The sequence below is a fragment of the Oenanthe melanoleuca genome, chromosome 1 (assembly GCF_029582105.1).
Source record: "Oenanthe melanoleuca isolate GR-GAL-2019-014 chromosome 1, OMel1.0, whole genome shotgun sequence".
In the NCBI taxonomy this organism is placed as follows: Eukaryota; Metazoa; Chordata; class Aves; order Passeriformes; family Muscicapidae; genus Oenanthe; species Oenanthe melanoleuca.
The window spans coordinates 34,033,070-34,056,077 of record NC_079333.1 but is presented as its reverse complement, the minus strand read 5'-3'; the positions used below and the strand labels follow the sequence as shown (position 1 = coordinate 34,056,077).

Genomic DNA, 23,008 nt, shown 5'->3' with positions numbered 1-23,008 from the left:
ATTTATAAGAGAGCAGTACAGACACACTTCATCTCTATTAAAATGTTTCCTTTGTATTCTCCTTTGAGAATAGAAAATCAAATGTCTATTCTCACCGTAGCATCATATTAAACCACATGAAACCAAACTAAGCAAAGTCCTAATCATTTTGTACTGTGTGCTGTGTTCATCTGCACATATGTGTGTTCCTGTGGGTGTATTTTTATATCTGCCCAAGTCATCTCATGGCATCAGGGCAATTAGGGATGTGAGGGATTCCTGGGAGGCGAGTTCTGGAAAAATGTTTATTGATAGGGAGGAATTTCTCGCTTTGGCATCTGAGCACAGTGAGGACTCCTCATCTTCCGTGGGGGAAGCCCAGGCAGGAGCCAGGGCTGGATCTGAGTGTCCGTGACAGTCACGTAGGCAAGGGCTGTGTGGCTGGAGAGTACAAGCAACTGTGTCTGTAAGAAGAAACGGTATTTCCTTCAGTTCTTTAAAGCCTCTAAAAGGAGATGAGAGCAGAGGACAAACCCCATGGTTTCTCCTCTCCTCTCCTCTCCTCTCCTCTCCTCTCCTCTCCTCTCCTCTCCTCTCCTCTCCTCTCCTCTCCTCTCCTCTCCTCTCCTCTCCTCTCCTCTCCTCTCCTCTCCTCTCCTCTCCTCTCCTCTCCTCTCCTCTCCTCTCCTCTCCTCTCCTCTCCTCTCCTCTCCTCTCCTCTCCTCTCCTCTCCTCTCCTCTCCTCGTTTTGTTGTCACAAAATGTCCTGTCTTCCCTGTGGAGTTTGGCACAGATACACACAACTTTTCAGAAATTTCATATGTTTCATGAGGGGCTGCTTCTCCTCACATGGTAGTTACTTGTTTTCCACCTTCATTTCTTGACTTCAAAGGCAAAAGAAGGTAATTTGTTTCAAGAAGTAGTAAAGGATGTTGATGAGAGCAGAGTGCATCCTCTCAGAAAGGCTTTCCCTCTGGAACATGGAAATGCTCCTTCTGTGCTGTAGGATGCACCTGTACCCTCAGTACCACCCCTAGGAGAGTCTCCTCTGGCCCAGGAGTGAGGACAGAGGTGTTCCTCCTGCTCCCAGGCACCCAGCACAGCAGCCCCAGGGGATGGAGCTGCCTGGGACCCGCTGGCTGCTCTTCCCTGAAGCCTGGGTGCAGCAGGGACCACAGACAGCATGGCCCTGTTGGCAAAACACGTGTGAGTCTGTGCACTTCCTAGTGAATTCACAGGGATTTCCAGGGAATGGACAAAGGGGGGAGCAAGAGGAAACAGGCACATCCCTCTCTGGTTTCCTCTGCTGCAGAAAATTTTGGAGGTTAAAGCTACAAAATGCACATCACCCTGTCTGACCCCGGCCCTTGGCAAAGCAGCACGGCTCCCTCCCACCATGATTGCCCACAGGAGAAATGTGTTGATGTGCAGCACTGGTTCAGGCAGTTAATTTGCAGCCACGATAATGAATCTGAGCCCTCTTTGCCTGATTTCTCCCTCGCTGCCAGGCGCTCGGCTGTCTGGGCAGAGTCCCTAGTAAGTAATTTCCCTGCATATCTCCTCAGGCCAATAGGAAACTCCATGAGTCACTTTCCTCCCTTTTAACAGCAGTAATCGACAACTGGGAATCAGAAACTTCCTGTGAAAACAAAGGCACAAAGCCTTGCCTTGACAAGTCTAAATCACAGTGAAATCTTTGCCAGCCCTCCAGCTAAGGTTGCCTCTCCTCCCACTGCCCTGTGCAGCAGCAGCAGCAGCAGTGCTGGAGGTGTGGGAAGCCCTGTCCCTCCCCACAGAATCATCTCATTATCAAGGCTGGAAAAGACCACCAGGATCTGTGAGTCCCACAGCTGTCCCAGCACTGCCAGGCCCACCACTTAACCGTGTCTCTAAGCAACACACCAACACACTTTCTGAACACTTCCAGGGCAGTGATTCATCCCACCACCCTCTTCCACAGCCTGTTCCAATGCTTGACCACCCTTTTAAATGTTTGTTAATATCCAATCTAAGCCTCCCCTTAATACAGCTTTTTCTTCTTGTTCTATTGCCTTTTACCTGGGAGAAGAGACTGACTCCTTGGAGCTGTGGCCTCAGCAGTGCCCAGTGCAGGGGGACAATCCCTGCCCTGCTCCTGCTGGCCACACCACTGCTGATCCAGGCCAGGTGCCACTGGCCTTCTTGGCCAGCTGGGCACAGGCTGCCTCATGTTCAGCTGCTGCTGACCAGCACTCCCAGATCCTTTTCCAATGGGAAACTTTCCAGCCATGCATCAATGCTGCATCCATCCCTCTAAACTCAGGTGTTGCTGGGACAGAAAAGGTGAGTTCTCAGGGCTCATTTGTTTGTCAGCTCATTGACATTTGTTGGCCAGGACCAACCAGTACACAGCCAGCAGGCCTTGGGACATGTTCAGGAGTTTACATGGGCCAGACCTCATTCCCTCTGGTCAGTGGCTGCCCCAGGGGACTGGCCTTGGCAAAGGGATCCTTTACATCCCTGTTGTCATGTGGGAGGCAGAAGGCTTCCCAACATTATCACACAAAATCCATGCAGAAGTGGCAGCACAGAAGGTCCTTGGAGGTTTTCACATCTGAAAGGAGCACAGTAGTGTCAAACTAAACTGAACCTCAGGTGGATTTTGAGAGCCATGATTTGAGGCTGAACCTCCAAAAGTGGAGACTGATTCTAAGTCACTTAGGAATCAACTACTGCAGGAGGGAGTGCACAGAAGGGAAGGGAGATCTTGCTTATACATGACAGCATAAAGTGCTTTTATTGTCAAGTTTCAGGCAACATTGCCCAACACAGCAAGCAAAAGATCATTCCTTATCAAACAAAAATCTCTTTAGAATGAAGAGCTCAAAGAAAGATTTGTTCCAAGGATCTGAGCTAATGTCTGAAAACATGGCCTCAGGCCCCCCCAGGTTCCCAGGAAAATCACTTTGCATTGCTACACACACTGTTTTTTTTGGACTCACTCTTATTTCTGTGAGAATATTCTCCTCCCACTCCAACTTATTACAGCAAAATAATGTAAAACTAACTCATGGAACCAAAAATTAATCCCATGCTGAGTGGTATTATGATTGCTGGAGCAAGCAGTAATTCCTGCCCAGCATCCTTGTCTGTGTTCAGATCAAAGCCAGCACTAAAGCCAAACACATCCTCAGCTAAGAAGGGCAGCCCCACTACTGCTTTTCCCAGTGAGCAAAAGGGCTGAGCTCGCCCTGTTGGATCAGCTCTGCAGTTTACATGCCCTGGAGCTGGGATGCAGATAATCTTCAACAGCTGTAGGTGACCGTGGGGTTGAATGAGGACCATGTGGCTGAAGTGGGACAGACAGGTGAGCAGAAACTCCAGCTGAGGTGAGCAAGACTTCAGCATTCAGCTTCCCACAGGAGCACTGTGAAGGCTGCTATCCAGGCTCCCTCTCTTTCCCAGAGACACATGAAGCCTGAAGTCATGCTCACAGACAGCTGACCATCAGAGACTGCAGGGAGATGAGCTCCCAGGCAGGCCAGCATGAGAAGGGCACTATCAAAGGGGAAGTTTTCCATCAGAGCAGCTTTGTTCTGCGTGTTGCACATGGAGGGAAGCTGCTGGGCACAGCCCTGACAGCAGCAGCCAGTCGGGCTCAGTTCCCTTTGTTGGGACTGCTCCAATCCACCCAGTCCCTGGCTGACTCTAGCAGTGACTTGGGAAACAGGCTCCAAGGCACCAGAGGAAGCCTGCGGTGGTGAGTGGCTTTGGGCTTAACAATCCCGAGTTTGTTCTTGTGGCCACTGGTTTCCTGCCCAGACTCTAGCAGGCTGTGCCTGGGCAGCTGAAGCTGGTCCCATACAGACAAACCCATATGACAGGTGATGTCTTTTATCCTTGTAAGCCTGCAAGCATGAAGTAGAGCTACCAGGGCACACACCAGGTTTTCACTTCCTGACATCCCCTGCACGAGCAGCAGTGCTTTTCTTTTGGGATCCACAGCAGTTTGTGCTTCACTGACAGTGTGACAGAGCACCTGACTGAACAGGACACCTGCTGATTTCCAGGACCCCTCCTTCTGCCCCTGTGACCTTGCAGAGGATCAAGCTGTACTGTTATAGAAACAACTGGATTTCTTCATCATCCCTGGTATGTGAGTTGGGAAATCAAGGCCATGTGCCCTCAGAAAGACTTTGCCCAAGTGACTGTTCCTTATTGCACACTACCCACAGCTGCTCTAGGTGAACATAATGCACACATAACACTGTCTCAAACCCACACAGTGGTGATGGCAACAGGTTAAGGAATGCACCACATGAGCCAATGTCTTCTTTAAGCCTTTGGGTATAATTAGAGCTGACATTTTGGTCACCTTTTCAACTCATTGTAAATGGCCACAGGAAAGGAGTTTCCCAGTTGAGTTACTGGGTGTCATGGTGAGGGGGAAAGTTTCTTTTATTTTTCATTTGTTTTACAGCCAATAGACAAAGAGCAAACTACTATTTCTGGGTTCTTCAGAACTAGGTTTTTAATGTTTGTATCAATGCAGTGCAATCAATATCACTTTAAGGTGGGACTCACACCAGATCTGATCATTCCAGCCCAATCTGCCCCTTCTTGCAAGTTCTTACTGCCTGTAATGGGAAAACAGGCTTTCATTCTAAAATACCAGGAAAATACAGAAAAAAATCCTTGACTTTGCTCCTGACCCTGTGTGATCAGGTCTTCTGGAAACTTCAAGCAGGCCTGGGAACAATCTCATCAGCTCCTGCTCCAACAGCCACAGCAGCATTTTTTATGCCTCTCTTGTCGCAGCTGAGGGAAAAAAACATCGATTGGATTCTACCAGCATGAGAAGATTAATCATTTGCCTGGATTTCCAACCAGACTTCTCTACCCTGGGTAAAATTTTGACATTAATGTTTAAAATTCTTCTGGCTGTTCTTCGTTTTAATTAACAAGTGGAAATCTCTCTGGCCTGTGCCAGGGAAAAAAAATAGTCCTTGAGATTAAAGTGGGCTCTAATTCACACTTCTGCTTGTCACATTCAAAGTAGCATGTTGGTAAAGCAAGTGTCCTTTTTGATGGAGATGGAAGGACATATTCCATCAGCTGCAAAACATGAGTGCTGTGTCCTGAGTCAAGTGATCCCATTTCAGTGTGGCTAAATTTTGCCAGTATATCCACAAAAGCAATTTTAGGCTTCTTATGGGGGAAAAAAATTATTGCCTTAAATCTTACTGTTAATGTATTTACAGGATAAATAAATCCAGGATCTGCTATTAAATAATAAGAAAACCCATGAAGCTCAAGGAAAAGTGTCATATTTTTCTGTTGCATTCTCAAAGGTGTAAGAGAAAATGTATTGGTTTTGCCAAGGGAGGTGACTTGTGAGGCACCCTCCATCTACAAGTTGAGAGAAAAACCAATCTGGAAATGGAAACCCCCAGACCAATATTTAGGCACAAAACTACAGCCATCAAAACGACTTTGCTGACCTGAACTGCATCTTGCTATATCCCCCTAGCTAGTCCTGTGCTTTTGCACCACAGCAAGGTCTCATAAACCTGATGCAGAATCACAAAGATTGATGAAGACCTCTAAAACCATGGAGTCAAGGGAGCGTGGCTCTTCCCTGCTGGCACACAGGGAGATGTGGTTTGCTCTGTTTTGAAAAGAAACAGTTCCATCAACTCACATTACCTCAGTACTCACCAAAGGGCAGAGCTGGAGCTGCCAGCTGAACTGCTCTGGTGTTACCTCTTCACTGACATTGCATTAAGACTTTATTTTGCAACAAATTTAAATGCTCAGTCACATTCCTGGCGTTCCTTCATCACCAACAATCACTTCCAGGGCTCATGCCTGCAAACTGAAGGAGAGTTCACTCGGATTAGGTACCAGAAAGAAGCTTTTTACAAGGAGGGTGGCGAGGGACTGGCACAGGCTGCCCAGAGATGGTGGTTGCCCCTTCCCCATTCAAGGCCAGGTAGGATGGGGCTCTGAGCAACCTGGACTAGTGGAAGGTGCCCCTGCCCATGGCCTTTAAAATGTCCCTTCCAACCCAAACCACTGCATGATCCTATGACTTCATTTCACTTACGACTCCAGAGAGCTTATTAACAGCATGGCCAAAAAAGTAACTTTTTAAAGCAGCAACTCTTTATTATTGGGAAGAACATTAGGACTTTATTTTTTTTTTCTCTTACATATATTCAATTTGAATAAAAATAATTTAAAAATTTTTAATTTCTCTTTATATTACATGAAAATAACTTGAAACAAGAACTGTGAATTTTGGAAGCAAGAAACATAGACAAAACTGTTATTTAGCTGCTGAGATGTAGTTATTGGATTTTTTTTCCCAAAAAACCCCCTCAAATAGAGAAACAATCACAATTGTCATTCCAGTGGAGAAACTTAACTCATCTATAAAATATCTTTGAGAATGGTATATAGTTACACTAGAAAGCATTCATAATATAGTGTGTGAGTCCTAATATACCACCTGAAATATATAACTTCTCAGACTTTACAAGGTCAAATACTTTAGACCATATTCCAGTGGAAAAACACTACAAATCTCTTACAATCCTTTTAAAGTTCTTGTTCAATTACCTTTTATTTCCTCTTGAGGAATTCTAATATAATTCCAAGCAACAAAATATTGCATACAAACTAGCTTGCAGAACTTTATTCACACTAAATTGGATAACCATTGTTTAAAAGGATGAAGCACCTTTAGTAACAGTGACAAAACATCACTGTTAGTGTAGCTGATGAAGAAGCAGATTTTGTGCATAAGTTGGTAACATTTTCATGACAATAAATCTGATAAAAATGACTGTATATTCGGTATTAAGAAATTCAGCTAATTGGAATTAAAATATGTTTATGGCTGGGGTAGGATTACAGTGTTACAAGAAGAGTCTACTAATTAGTCCAGTTCATATTACCTGATAAAGACTTCCAATAAAACACTGATTTCTTCCTTTTTTTTTGTTTTTAAAATACACATAACCTACTGCAATTTCCCTGGCTTATCTCACTTCTTTTCAGTTCAATGTGAATATTGTTCATCTTTTCATTAACTTCTAGGGTAATGAACACCATTCAGCATCACCTGAATGGGTTATAATTTTAAAAAGCCCAAAAAGCAAAAAAAAAAACCAAGCAATATTAGCATGTCAAGGTCTCACTTTAGAACACAAATCTGCAGAAATATGTACAGTAAAAATGAGATGGACCTCATGTAGGTAGTTCTTTGCATTGAGTACCATATCAAATTTAATGTAACTGTGCCAGTCGTGGGTCTGATGGCCCAATGGAAAACCACTCTTCACCAATTACAAGGAAAAAAGACTATTAATGATTGTCATAACTGTTCTCTGTAACAGCCTAACCTCAGGGGTAAGCTCTCTTCCAAAGAAACACTTGAAACACTGGCTGGTGCTGCAGCCCAACAAACAACCCGATGCCTTCTAAGGCGACAATGTCAAACCCTTTCAAAAATAAACACTTTTGCTTCAGTGTATTTTAGCTGGGGAGGGGGTGTGTTTTGCTGTGTTTAGTTTTGTTCTTGGCTTTTTTATTTTTGTAACTGTCTGCTGTTTCCAGCAGCCTCTCAGAGGCTGGAACATTTCATTCCTTCCCCTGCCAGTTGTGTCCTTTTCCACTTGGCAGATGCTGACCACCACACCCGCCGCTCCTCGGCGCGCGGCAGCCACCGGGACCGCCTTCTTGTTTTCCTTGTCTGCTAGCTGTGCCATCAGCAGAATTTACAGCCCTGGAATGTGATTTCTGAATCAATATGCATTTTCTTTTCCTAAGGAATGCCTTCTTTTGCAGCCACAGTTGAGTAAAACTACCCTAATTTTAACTAATGAGGGGATGGTGGCTCTTTTGAGACAAATCAGTGACGCAATTTAGAAAACCAGGGAGGCATTTTCACCAGACTGCAGTATTTTTAAGATCAGGTAAAATTTTGGATCTAAACTATGACAATTGTCTTCCTTTCTAAATTAAGAATTACTTTTAGTTTTACCAAGAAATATTCTACTGGTATGAACTATGGAATTTTTGAAATTATGAAGCATATTTACGTTTTACTTCTCTAAATATATTATTCATTTGTTTAATTCATTCAGGATTCTACCATACTGTCAACCAACTATAGTAATCCAGAAATGTTTTCTGGTTATGGAAGGGGCTTAATCATTAAGCCACACCTCCCTGCAAAGCTTCAGTATTTCTGATTGGTAAAAAGCATTTCTCATTGAAGTAATACTGAAGTGGAGCCCTAGCCCTCCTGTGTATACACGACTGTCAAGTTAATTAACTTTTCAGGACAAAATGCTGATCACATTCAATGATGAGCCACATTGTTGTGTTCAAGACAGCTCCAGTGGTAGCTCTGGTGGCACAACTGTGTATCTTGGGTCAAGCTTAGGCGTGAAATCCTTGAAGTTCTTAGATGCTTCTGTACCAAACACATCTAAAACTTTCCTGTTCATGAGAGCAAACCTGAAAAAGGAAAGGCAAGAAAGAATGAATGCATAACTTACGAAACTTACGAAAAAATAAAATTATTCCATATCATGAAAGTTTACCAAACTCTCTGATGTATCGGCTTCAACCTGCACTGCTCAGAGATTGAAAGTTTTTCACCTCAGACAATAAAGATTTTTTTTTAAAAAGCATTTCAAAAATATGGCTAAAGTATTTGTGTAAGTGTACTTCAAATAATGCAAATTATGAAAAAGGGGAAGAGCCCCCTTCTACTTTTAATTCCACAAAAAAACAGTCTAACCAAAATATACTACTGCTTTCTCTCACTCCACCAGAGCAAACTGTGGCCTGCTTCCCCAAGTCTGGATGCCAATTTTATGGGTGTTACAACATATTTCCATTTTGTTGTTCTTCACAACGATAGAATGAAAAGTGTATGAAATGTCAAAAGAAATTCCCTTTATGAATAGTGTGTCAAAATTACTATTACAGAGATTTGCTTCAGATAAAATAAATGAGCAGAACCAAATTTCTATTCCTTCCTCTCTTTCAACTGAGGCAAGTTTAGGATTAGAACAAAATGAAAAAACACAGCCAAAACTGGACATCTGCACTGACATCATTCCCTGTATCATGTTTGTATGGCCTCAGAGGTTGCCTGAGGACTGCCTCCAGGCATCCCAAGGAAAGCTTCCCACTAAATCTTGCAATGTATTCAATCACCTCATGTGTGTACTGTGCCACGGGGAGTGTAGGTTCAACATGCTCCAGGGACTGGCCTCTGATTTCACTTCTATTTTTACAGCCTGGAGAGCTCTTTGTCACGAGAAACATTACCTTTTATAACCCCATTCATAAACTGATCAAGATTTGGACGCCTTGCTCCTGCCACACACTGCACCAGGGTAACAGTGTACACTTCACTAAACTGTAATTTTGTAAGTCAGTTACAGCAAGGTCTATTTTTAAAATAAAGTTTTTTTAGATTCCTGCAGCAAATAGGAAAAACATCCAGTATGATATTACAGTATATATTTATGATTATGATCAGTGAAAATTTTTCATTAGTTTTCCAAGAAAAAAAAATCCTTTCCCAACTGAAACAGTTACAAAAAAAGTACTGAAACTTTCAAGTATTCTTAGGAGATATTCTGACATTTCTAATAATGCTTTTAAAGTCATAGCAATATCATGTTCTCAATCACTGTACATACTAAGTGATTTCTTCAACATGTATAGTTGTTTACTGCATTCTTCATGTTCCAATGGAATCTGAAAGTATCCCACCCAACAAGTGAACTAAAAAGACTTCAAGTAAAACACTCATCTGTTAAATAGTCTTCACTGGAGTTAAGTCTGTTCCTGTCATTACACTAAACCCAGCAATGTCACTTCAGCAAAGAACTTCAAGAGCACTGGAAACCGTTTGAAAAGCAAAGTAAATCCACAGGAAATTAGCCCTCATGTACTTCTAGGGCTCTGCTGTTGGCAGTGAATGACACAGAAAGCTGAGTGTGATCAATGACAGGCTGAGACAAGCCATAACACACCCCTGAATACATACCTGCCCTTCGTTAGTCGTAAAAGAAATTTCCAGTATGAAGGTCTCAGGTTCTGAACTTCCATGACAGCCTGCAAGGAGAGGATTTTGTCAGAGCCAGCTCTGCTCTTCTGTCAGCCAACAGCTTCATCTGCTATGTTAGGTTGCCAAAATCAGCAAAAGGATTGTTATGGAACTCATTTTTACTGCCCTCTGCTGAATTCAATGTTCTGTATGACCACCACCAGCACAGACTGATAGTCCTAGAGTACAACATTTTACCAGCAGTGACAATGAACTTACATCTCATTGCAGAGAAAGCAACAACAACCATTATTCCTATGTACATGACTGTGGACTGGTGGATGCCAAATTTACCTCCTGCTTAATCCCCTATCCATTCTGCATTTTGTGATCAACCATTTCTTGTAGTTATGTTTATATTTCACATTACATTATCTTCAATAACGTCATATATCCAAAATCCATGTCTTTGCTCTATTCCATAACTTTTCTGAGTCATTTAGAAATATAGTAAATAACAAACATCCCAGCATAGATCCTTTTTCTCATTTCTCCTTCCTTCTCCCCGCTAAACCTAGCAATTTGTTTCTAGTCTTACATTCGTTTTCCAATTAGTTACTAAGTAACCAAAACCCCCTTATTTTCTCATATGAACTTTTTGTCTGTTAGTCTCACGTGATTGTCCCTGACAGCAGTATTTTGGAGACCTTCAGGCACATCCCAGGCACTAAAATATCAATTCACTTTGATAGCAGACTTAGAGATATTCCCAAGTACATGGGAACAGTGAGGAGGAGGAGGAGTCTCTCTTAAATGTTCTGTTAAGCACAGGACTGTAGAATATTGCTTTAGGGTTGTTTTGTATTTTCTTTATGGGGGCCACGAAAATATAAATAGTCATGGAGGTCCAGAGGATATGCAATTAATGTAGGGATGTTTCAGAAGAAGATCTAGAAAGGGTGAGATATAGTAAAATAGTAGAGCTGTTTGGGTAGCACTGAAAAGTGGCTTTTCTTGCTGATGCAGACAATAAAAGGACTGAGGGTAAAGGCATGTAGCTAACTTAGGAAGTGCAAAAGATGGTAACTACTGCTTCTGTCAAATGTAACACTTCAGTGTTTTTATATTTTTTGCAGATTTTTTTAACTAGGCAATATTAATTTAAGTCAGTGGAAACTTTCAGTTGATTTAAAAAACCATAAAATATATTATATACTGTTACTCCTTGAAAAAGTGTCCTTTCACATGCTCTTGGAAGTTCATACAACAATGTAGACCTTCTGGGTGAGTGCATTTTAAGATTCTTTCCAAAGAATTCAGTGCTTTGTATAATATTTTCAGCTATAAGCACAGGAGAAACTGAGTCCTAGAAATGACCTTGCCACAGTGACACTCAAAACCAGGATGCAGGAGTCCCAGGATGCAGGAGCCCCAGGATGCAGGAGCAAGATGCATCTTTTCTACAGAACTATCTCCCTGTGGTCCTCTTTTCATTCAACATTTGATTTAAAGAACTTCATGTTCTGTTAGAGAACATACTTACTGCCTGAAAGCATATCGATGTAGAAATGGCATAGATGATGCTGTCTGCATGAGGAAAATAGGGAACCTTCCCTGATTCAATGCCTTTGAAGTATATAGTCTGTAAAAATAAACAAAAAATGTTGAATGCAACAAAATCAAAATATCTTTTCACTTTTTATTTTACCTTTTAATAAAAACACATTAACTTTATATTTCTTGCATGCCCACAGATGTGACATTGATTAGAATAGACTACAGAAGTTGCACAAGATCAATCTAACAAAAGGCTATTAATGCACAGAACAGAACTAGTGACAGCTTGGGTGTTATAGAACCTAAAGATAAAAAGGGGAAAGTTTGCTCTGTTAAATTCTTCATTTAAAAAAAGCAAAAGAACAATGCAATAACTATTCCAACAAAGTGAATATTCACTGTTCTTAAACAGCTTGAAATCACATACTTTACTTTCTGAGAAAACATGTACAGTTTATTTTCCTGAGCACAGCCTGACCTTGCAAAGCAGCACACGCCTCTTTGGTCAGTTACCCTTGGCTTGCGTAAGATGATAAAAGTAGTAAAAAAAAAAAAAAAAAAAAAAGAAAGAAAGAACACACAGAGCTTTTCTTATTTCACTGTAGCCACGATGTCTCAAAGTCCAGAGAAAACTACCAGCAATACAAGATAATACTGAGATAACACTGGTTTTTTACAACTGGTGTTCTGAAAGTCAGTATGGATAACTCAGATTTGCATTTGTATGACCAACACATGCTGCCTTCAGAGCTTGGCCTGGGATACCCAGGAGGAGGAACAGAGGGTATCTTCCCTTTATATGTTTCATTTCACATGTAACAAAAAAAAAAGTTCTTTCGTTTTTCATGTTCTTTAAAATGAATTCTGCTCTGGTAATGAAGGTAGATAAGTATCACTAGAGAGCAAGGACTTCAAGGTCTGCAGGAGAAATTGTGATTTAGGTATGATGCATAGTGAGAGAACATTATCAACTCATTCCAGTGGAGGTGTTGAGCAATTAACCATGACTAAGTGTCAGCTTTTTGGAAAAATCACAGAAAGAATCAAGTGCTGATTAGAAAAGTATAATCAAGATACCCAAGCTCTGTAACTATTTTTTTTTTTCCTGGGCTCCTAATTTTAACAAGTTCAGAGAAATAATTCAAGTCTGAAGAATAGTAATCAGAACAAAGTTCATTCCAAAGCTGGGAATTCAATCAGCTGTAGAACACTGACAAACAACTTCAGCTATAGACTAAAACCTAAGCTATTTTCAGTTATCTTAGACTGTTGAATGCCAAAATTAGGGAACAAAGGCAGGAAGTTAAGCTGTAGCTTTTGGCAATAAATCTGCAATTAAGGACTAGGTCTGATTTATACTTCTGGCAAAATAGACATTCTTGGAACTTTCTGATTTAAAAAATCTGCAAAAACTACAAAGGAAAGGGTTGTCAGGAGATTAAAAAAAATTAATGGATAATATACATGAAGACCAGTGAATAACGACATCTAAAATGAGTCAAAGAAAAGAAAGAAAGAAATGGGACCACATGGCAGCACTGCCTCTTAGCACACATGTACTGAAACACCATCACCATATAACTTTGTATTTTACTGAAATTGCCTGACAAAACCCCTCAAGTCCATTTTCTTTTCTTCTGCCTTGAAAAAATAGATGAAATGAAGACCTCTTTTAGGAGGGTAACAACTTACCTCTACTAGTTTAGACACGAGATACATAGAGATAGTTGTACTTTTGTAAAACATCATAGAAATTCCTGCTAGACACCCTGTAACAATTAGAAAAACATTGTTAAGGTTGTGATTTGCATTAAGGTCACTGTTGTGTGTCAGCCCAACAAACACCACACAAGACTATTTCTACAGATAGCACAGTTCAGTGATGTTCTTTTGCTGCCCATCCAAATATGGTTTGTATCACTTAAAACAGAAAGTTTCAGAAAGCTGAAATAAATATGTACTTCAGTGTTCAGGAGCACACTATCAAATTTCTCACTTTTTTGTGGGATGAGAGATCTCTGTGGCTGCAGCATGTGACAGATGCACATGAGGGAAGGGCCTCACCACCACATGAATTTCATGGTAAAAGCATCTTTATTTGGACTCAGTGGAGCCCAATGTGTATTCTGTCACATATGGAAGAGTCAGTATTTTCATCTCACATCTTTACAGCTGCAAATTAAAGGACAAGCTTATATTTATGCACACAGTAATATACTGTCCCTGGAGCTGAGCATAAACTCCATGTTTGACTGAATTTGCCTTACAATTTTAATTGCAACTCTTTCTTTGACAAGTATCACTTTGACAGTGACACTTCAAACATCACAGCCACTTTGACACAACCTTGATGTATATAAGAACAGGAACAAAGTCCTATTTTCATCACAGAAGTCTGAAAAGGGAATGGCAGGACAGACAAGAGGAATACTTACAGAGTCCCAACATACACAACACAAACTTTCCATGGACTCACCAGCTATAAGTGCATGAAGCTCATCATCTAGATTTCGGACCCAGCGCAGGAAGCAACTTGTCCCCTGCAGGTGAACAGAATGCAGGCTTAGTCCTACTTATTCCTAACAACACACAGACTGGAGGTACTCATAAGCTAGCAATATAGCACACAGCATGAATTAAGAGTGTAGTGTGATAATACCCATAATCACAGAATCATACAATGGTTTGGGTTGCAAGGGACCTTAAAGATCATCTCATTCCATCTCTCCAGCCATGGGAAGGGACACTTTCCTCTAGAGCAGGTTGCTCACAGCCCCATGCAGCCTGGCCTTGAACACTTCCAGGGATAATGCATTCTTCTACTTGGTAAGGTGGTAACAATAAAAGGCAATTTAACTGGTAAGTGAGGAGGCCAACTTTCCCATTGAAAGAGTCTTGTAAGGGAAATGTAAAATCACATTGTAATTTCTTAAGAGCTGTAGAAACTTTCATTATTGAGACACATTATGACTGATTAGGTCATCTTTACCACATCAAGATACACTAGATTTTATTTAAAAATGCACATGAAATCAACACAACTGAAGAAAAAGCTTTTTACAAGCACCGGTGATACTAAAGTCCAGACAGTTTGACACAGTACCCGTAAGATTTGTGTCTTAAATTTACAATTTACTACTGTCATTTCCTTCAATCAGAGAGCAGATTAATCTAATTTGAATTCCAATCTAATACCAAAGCTAATCTTGAATTCATGTCATCCTCATTTGCTGCATCTGTCTAAACTCCCATGGTAAAGGTTTTTTTCAACTACATACCAAACCTCCAGGGATTTTTTCATGCATCCAATAAATTCTGCAACTAGGAAAACGTATTAATCTAAAAAAGTAGAACTTCATATTCTCTTGGATCCAAAATGCACTTAGCATTTAATTTTATTTTTTTTTTTTGCCCTGGTCCAATTTTTTGAGTGACTAGAATCTTTGCTGCCCTCCATGACTATTTAAACTAGAAGAAAAATATAATGCAACCCAAATTTGTGTCAGTTATGAAATGCAAACAATAACATATAGTAGATCATAGAAGTGGAGGATCATTTAGCCTGAAAAGGACAATGTTTTTCTTGTAGTGAGAGGACCAGAACTGAACACAGATTTGAGGTGTGGCCTCAGCAGTACCCAATACATACTTTAAAAATAGTAAATAAAGGTCAGAATATGTTACCCTCATAAAATGTGTATCCACTGGGCTGAATTGCACCTCTCAACTGGAGCTTTTAAACAAATAAAAACCTTTTTAGCTTTTGCAATTTAAATGCTTTTCTTATCTAAAGGCTTTTTTCTTAAAGTTTCAGTAAAAAGTTAATTTTCCAGCAAACTCTGAACAGCTCATTTGTACTATGTCATCAAAAATTTTAGACTCTGTAACTTACAAATTCTTGTTTCTCAATTTAATTACTCATCAAGTGAAATGCTGTTTTGCTTTTTGAATGTGTAAAACTTTCTTTTTTATTTTTCAGTAAGTAATATTTACCCTGAATAATAAATAATACAGTATGATCTTGAATTTGCAGAGCAAGTAAAGTGGTAGTTGAAAAATGCCATGTGATTAAGAATACAAAAGTGCAAAAGACACTTCAGCACTGCACTGTGCAATATATTCTGCATCAGAATGTGTGCTTTGCCACATTCTCCTTTGGCATAAATAAACATAATTTGATTAATTCCAACAATGCTGTATGAATGCATATCAGCTCACAATCTGTCATCTTATAATGGGGTAGAAAGGATAGACTTACAAGCAGTAAGTGCAATGTCTTCTCAGCTACATATTATATGTTCTGCAGTCTCCTGCTATTTAGTGTCAAGTAAGAATTCCAGACATGTGAGCCAACAAAATCAGCACATTGCTTCTCTCTGGCAACACTAAAATGCTTTTGTGTAGCAGCAAATCCCTCTGAAATCTGAATTCACTTTCTCTGAAGTACTCTCTATCTCCTGATCTTGAAAACAAGCTGCAAAATCCATCAGGTTTATTTAGAAATTACAGAAAAAACACATAGAATGAAAGAACAACTTTCTGTTTACAATCTGATTACTGCAATATATAAAATTTGTAAGTGACATGCTGTAGGAAACAGTCTGAGTCCTATGAAGCAGCTTGACTTCTTAGATCTTTGTGGTATTCTGAAAAGTGAAATAAAAAGCACAGCATTTGTCATTTGTGTATGCTGTAAACTTACTTTGTATATACTGACAAAGGATCCCAGAAAAGCCCCAAGCTGGAAATTTTCCTTGTTGTAGAAGAGGGAAAATAGCCGTGATGGTTGTGTAAGCAGATGTCGGAAGGTGGAAGGGATCCGAAGGCAACACTGGATCAGGTAACCAATGCTAAACATCCTAATGAAGCCCTGGAGAAAACAGAGAGATTCTGGGGTAAGAAACCACAAGTTCTGGAAAAGGAAAAGCAAAAGCTTCTACAGAAGGTTTTATTTTTGACATTGAATAGTTTAAAACCCTGAAGGTAATATGTTAAATGCATAAATCTATCCTATCCCCACCTCCAAACTCAAGAGTTTTCTTTTCCCAGTAACCCTGTAAAATAACAAAAGCAGTAAAACCAGAGACAATTGCCTCTTCTTTTAATCTCTATGAATTTCTCAAAGGTCTCAAGAGAGAGCCTCCTCTTCTACTCCAAAATTCTGTCCTTTGAAATAATCTTGATGACTTCATTTCCAGGTTACTAACCAGCTTTTAACCACAAATGGGTTTAGAGAGGAAAGCAATGCAGTGGGGAAAAAAAAACACTTCTACACTCAAATGTCTGGAGAAAACAGTAAGGTGGAAAAAATCCACCAAAAATAAATTTCAGAAAGTGTGAGAATTAGAAGTTAACCCTGGTGGCTTGGCACATGCTTACGGACTTTGCCTCAGCCAAACATGAGGTTATGGGATGCCTGCAGCAAGGGAAAGGGAGAAACTCGAAGGGAGTTCATGTGCAGAGCTACTGGGAAAAGATAAAATGGCTTCCAAAGAATTTACTTACTATTCCACCTTGGATGAAGATCTGTTGTTTTATTTTTTTTTTAACATGACACAAAACCACACTCAATTTTTTTTCCCAAATTATTCTCACCATTTTCTTCCAACTTCCTCCAGTGCTTCCTACCATTATTCCTACCCTAAGGTGAACCTTTTTTAATAATTCTGAATAAATTTTACCCAGTTTTTGTTTGGAAGATGCATTATGTGAGAACTATTTCTGCACTTATCTGCAAATAAGGCAGGCACCTTATTCAATTACAGTGACAGGGACACAATTCCAGTGACAAGGAAATCCGGCAGAGGGCTTGACTGAACAAACTTTCAGACTCAGAAACTCAAACCATTTTTGCCTCCTAAAGAACTTTATAATGCATCATAAAGCTCATAAAATTTTATTGTGGTTAAACATCCAGTAATAAACTCTTCCTGTAGCAATTACTCTTCCTGCAACTCAAGAAGTGGTTTATGAGAATCAAGTGGAAGAAAATAAGTCATCCAATGATCCAACAGCTTTTTTTTTTTTTTTTAATATAAAAAAATTCATTCCTTCATGCCATTATAAAAAAAAAGAAAAAAAAAGTCCTAAACCAAACAGTTATGAGCAAAGCCCAAAACAAAAAACAACAGAATGGTACATTTGATGTTTTTACTGAGAAAAGGTGACTTCAGTGGGGTGAGGAAACATCTAAATTACAACTGGAAATACTCAAACACATCCCTGATTTTATTCCTATTAGCAGCCAATTTAGAAGTGCTGAGGAACCAGCACCAAAGGACTGAGGTTTATGAAATACCAAGAATTGGACAAAATATCTCTATTTAGCTCATTATTTCAAACAAATTGTATCACACCCACAGGTGTTTTTCCACAGTCGTAGGAAGTAGTATATCTTAAAATCCATGTACAGTATTGTAATTTTTCTCTTCCCTAAAAAGACCTCCAATAAGAATGGATGTGGTACACAGCAGAGCATATGCAGGACAGTATAATAAACACAAGTGAGCAACGAAAATTCTGCTAAGAGTAATTTCTCCATAGATTTTGAGTCGGAGCTCAGATCAGCCAGAAGTACCACAGTGTAATGACATATCTCCAGAATTTGCTGAATAAACCTTTCTCTCTGCTTTTGAGAAATTAATTTCTTAATAATACATTCAATATACTTGCTATAACTCAAATTCAGAAAAGCACATGTGCATATAAAGAGAGCTCAGAAACATACCAAAAACAGCTAACTTGTTGCAATATATTAGGAATTAGTTAAGGTAGCTAAAATAAATTAAGATGTTTAATATTTATTCTGGGTATATAGTAGCCCACATTACTTCAAGAGACAGAACTTTGAGACTACAATTATAAGAAAATATTCTCAGAGAAGTTGTAGATTCCTCATTCCTGGAACTGCTCAAGGTCAGGTTGGTCAAGTTGAGTAACCTGGTCTAGTGGAAGGTGTCCCTGCCCATGGAAGGGGGGCTGGTCTTTAAGGTCCTTTCCAACCCACAGACCCTTGTATGATCCTATGACCTTCTTTGAGGTCACACTAGTCACCAGTAAATCTGGAGGTTATCTGGCCCTGTCTGCAGCACCAGAAGAAAAAACAGACAACTGGACTTCTATTGCTGGCTAATGGCTCCTCACTGTAAATAAGCTGAATCCAAAAGAGAAAAAATACTGTTTCACTGCTTCTGTCACAGCTGTTTTCAGACATTTACAAGGACAAAGCATTTCAAGTATTTAAAGTCTGAAGGGAAGTCAATTAACTCAGGTGGTAGGACACTACTGAATGTTATGTGAAAGCCATGATGATGTCAATGAGCTAATGTGCATTTAAATGTGAAGCAGGAGAAAAAGAGCATGCAAATGACAGTTACAGCACAGATGCATTAATGAGAAGACAAGCTGTTCAAGGGTAAGGGAAAATAACACTGAGGGGAAATTTTGGCAATAAGCAGCTCATCACATCGTTATCAGATCTGAAAGCTCCATTACTGAAAAGGAATTGTAAAAATATGTTCAAATCATGTCAGCTGACAGTTGTTACTAATCAACTCCAAGAACAGTCATAGAAATGTGCATCTAGAATTTTGGATCTTTAAAAATATAAATACATAAAAATAGTTTTTTTCACTCATGTTTTAATTTAAATAAAAAGTCACAGAAAAGACAGGAAACAAGAGGATCTAACTGCCACTTCTGCAATATCTTCCTTATTAGATTATTACAGTCAAGAATAATTTATACCAAAATACTGCAGAGGATGGGTCCAAGAATGAAATATATTTCAAATGCACAATGTTTTCTCTAAGGAGAGAAGGGCCTTATAAAAATTTATTTTTAAAATTTAATTTTTGTCAGGTCAAGTGTTTATTCAGCTCTATTATCAATTAGCTTTTTTCTTCCCCTCATTCCATTTACGGATATATAAAACAAAACAAAATGATGCTGAATCAGTAAGTGAAAAGGATGCATACTCCCGAATATCCACCCTCCTCCCCATCCTCAGGTTCCTTTAACATTTTAAAAAATTTATTTTTGAAAGTAATATACATTAAAAGCATCTGAAAATATTCAAATACATTTTTGCTGCTCCATATATAAAAACAGGTCAACTGTTAAGGGATTGGGATCTTCTCTAGCGTTACCAACTCCCAAAACAGGCACAGCAGGTGGTACCACCTGTGCCAACCCCATGCCAGCCAACACAAATTTCTGTACAGCAATTCTCTGAAGAAAAAAAAAAAAAGAGCTGATCACATTAATAATGGAGGGTGAATGATACCACTGGAGATAAACAGCTCTTCCTGGGTGTAGCAAGTGTGACCAATCTCTCATTCCCCCGAGCCCCCAAAATAAACGACTGGAGGAGTGCAGCCAGTGCCCAGCAGCGACGTGCCAGAGCTGTGCAGCTGCACGGGAGCCACAGCAGCACATTCCAGGTGCTTTATTTAGGGGGGAGTCACAAGTGGGCTCAGCCCTGAAGTGCATCACATAGTTAAACAAGTTCCTTGTTGCTAGTCCATTTTTTCCCACACATTTTATGTTACTCATTCACTACAGCTAATCTGAAAGACCAGAGAACTTTAACCTCACCACCGCCCCGTCCTAAATTGAGAAAATCTGTTTTCTGGCTTGTCACATTTTCAATAGAAGAAGAATGAGTAACAGGCTCATTTCTCACTTCCTAAGCATATGCTTTTCCTGACTACAGACTTTTACCCCCTCGTTGCCAGAGTCTGTCAATCGAACTTTTTCTGCACTTACTTTAATACAGTATGAAATGCAATTATCTCCATAGTGTTTACAGCATCTATGCCTTGGGCCATGTTTGCACCTGCAAAAAGCATAATGAAACACGTATTAACTCGTAGCTGTTTTCAGAGTCAGCGACAGGAGACTTCATAAATTTTTCTTGCCTAAAAATACATAAAGTGCTATTTGCCCAGCACTCATTCTCCCCATTACCCATTGAAGGGCACTGTGAACTTTTATGATGCCATAAAAGGACAATAAAAACTAACAATACTTCAGTTGTACACCAAGAAAAAGTGTCTGCACACTTATTTGGATCCAAACTCTTGCCATGCTACACATAAAATGTTAAATTAAATAACAAATTTTCTGCTGTGGTCAACAAGGAGAAATGATGTGACCTTTCCTGGTTTGTATCTGCTCCATGGTTCTGGCAGAGTATTTGACCAAGCATCTGTTATGCATGTCCTTTCATCTTTCTCACCACTGTAAGGGTCACTGAAGGGCAATGAAGATCATACAAATACCCTGTGAGACTTCTCTCCATTACAAGGCTCTCACTTTTGGGATATTTCTTCCCCAGTGTAGATTTTTATGTAGCTCTTCGTTTGGATTGAGATTTTGACCTTGAGCATTTAAAACAGACTGGCTTGAGCTGGTGGGATGTGGGGATTGTACAGTTTCTAGCCCTGCATTATGCAGAATTAAAATAAGTAATGTCATAGCAGGTCTGAACATTACATTTTGCTATATCCAAGTATTTAAGATTTAATGTAAAATAAATTACACAATTTATATACTATGTCAAATATCTTGGAAGTTTTGAATCATATACTATAAAGTCTAATGGCCATAAATCATCTGTGAGGTCAGTTTATGTAGCAAAAATTGTAATGAGAATGTGCTCAGGTTACAGGCATTTAGACTCAATTATGCTGAAAAGAACCATATGGAAGAGAAACCAGTGAGAGCATAAAAACTCCATATTGAAAGTTTGTTGAAAGTCTGAGTTGGGAGTTTCAAAACCTTAAAGAAAAAACATACTTCTCCATCTTCAATCCTTGTATTTAACCAACAACAGAAGAGCTATGAACTATCTCTAGCAAAGTGAGTAACAGGTATTTAAGACAGAACAGGCATAAGCAATTCAGGTAAAATAACTTGATTATGGCTGGAGGTGTCTTTTCCTTGTGGGTCTTTTGCTGTCGGTCATGCCTGAAAAACTACTGACGAATTCCCTCATATTCTTCAACTAAAGCCCACAGCAAATCATAGGAAGTCACCATGTGATGGGGATCACTATATGCTTGCTCATCATCTGAGCAAGTAAAATAAGCCACTACATTGAGCACACAATGCACTTGGAAGACTGTCTCTCCTGTGTGACAGCAGGTAGAGATTTGGTCATACAACTGCTCTTGAAGAGGCCAGAAGAAATGAAGATTCAGTTTTTACTCCATCTTCCCTGTAAATGAATGACTCCTCGTGGTATCCAACGTGCCTGAAGCAGAGGAATCAGTCACAGCAGAAGTAAATAATTTGAACGTACCATACTGAAAAGCTCACTGCTCCCACTTCCTTAAACTCATACTAAAAGACAGTGAATTGGATCCTGCAGACAGGAGGGCACCTAGCTTGCCTAACTTCAGATCTCTAGATCTGAGCAAAACAGTTTTAGACTCACTCTTTGCTTTGCAATTTCCTATCTCCCAACAGCAGAGGCAGCCCACATGCCATCAATCCTATTTTTAGGTGGTTTTCTTTTATGCAATACAGGGATGCAGGTCCTCCAAAAGACTATGTTACAGTCACTTATGGTGACATAAGTAAAGTTTGCTGCTGTGCAGTTTCTCTCCTTAAGTACCACTAGTTCCAGCAGAACTAAGCCATGACTTTTGCAGAAAACTGCAGAAAAAGCAACCACCATTCTGCACTCATCATGGACTGAATTTGCTCTCCCTTGTTAGACAACTGCATGTTGCAAGTCATAGCTACGACATATAGGTCTTCAAGTTTTGCTTTCACAACTTCATCATTTACCACTATTAACTACCTACTAAAAATTAAATAGAAAAACACTGAAGTGCAAATCAGAAGTACTAGAAAACACTGTCAAATACAACATAACAGATATTAAAGTGCTCTATATAACAACGATTCATTTTCTTTTGTTTTTCTTTTGGGTTTTTTTACTCACACTTTGTCCATGAGCTTTTTTGTTAGTGCCAGTATGTTCATTGGCTGTGATACTTTTTCACTATGCTTGATTTTTCTATCTGTTTTTGCAAATGCTGCTTCAGGTGAAAAAGAATGTGTAGGGATTTCTTCTTTCCCTACAATGAACCTGAAAGAAAAAAGCAAAACAGAACAAAGCAATTACATAAATAAATCAAAGAAATACATGAAGTACTGTGTAAGCCTCTAAGTCTTAGACTAGACTGAAGTTACTCCCAAGTCTGCAAAAACCCACCTTATACACTAACTTTGTACTTCTTCAGAGAAGATCACTCCACTGACATATATTTAAAGATATATTTAAGCTAGAAGATGCAATTAATGCCAGGATTTTTTTAAAACTAAAACCAAAAGCATTAACAGGGAAGCCCCCTCTCAGACAAAAGAAGACTAAGTAAGAATATAAAAAGGCACTTAAAATATCTCAAT

The 23,008-nt window shown here is 39.6% G+C and overlaps 1 protein-coding gene across 1 annotated transcript in view; it reads right to left on the bottom strand.

Annotated features, from left to right (window-relative positions):
* Positions 1–6,101: 6,101 nt before the first annotated feature.
* TMEM135 (transmembrane protein 135) overlaps positions 6,102–23,008 on the bottom strand; it is a 153,146-nt gene continuing 136,239 nt past the window's right edge. The window contains exons 8-15 of the mRNA XM_056489387.1: positions 22,542–22,688; positions 20,357–20,426; positions 16,293–16,460; positions 14,067–14,130; positions 13,283–13,359; positions 11,577–11,675; positions 10,034–10,101; positions 6,102–8,484 (exon numbers count right to left, since the gene is read on the bottom strand). Of these exons, the coding sequence (XP_056345362.1) occupies positions 8,352–8,484; positions 10,034–10,101; positions 11,577–11,675; positions 13,283–13,359; positions 14,067–14,130; positions 16,293–16,460; positions 20,357–20,426; positions 22,542–22,688 (826 nt within the window). The 3' untranslated portion in view covers positions 6,102–8,351. The remainder of the gene's footprint in view (positions 8,485–10,033; positions 10,102–11,576; positions 11,676–13,282; positions 13,360–14,066; positions 14,131–16,292; positions 16,461–20,356; positions 20,427–22,541; positions 22,689–23,008) is intronic.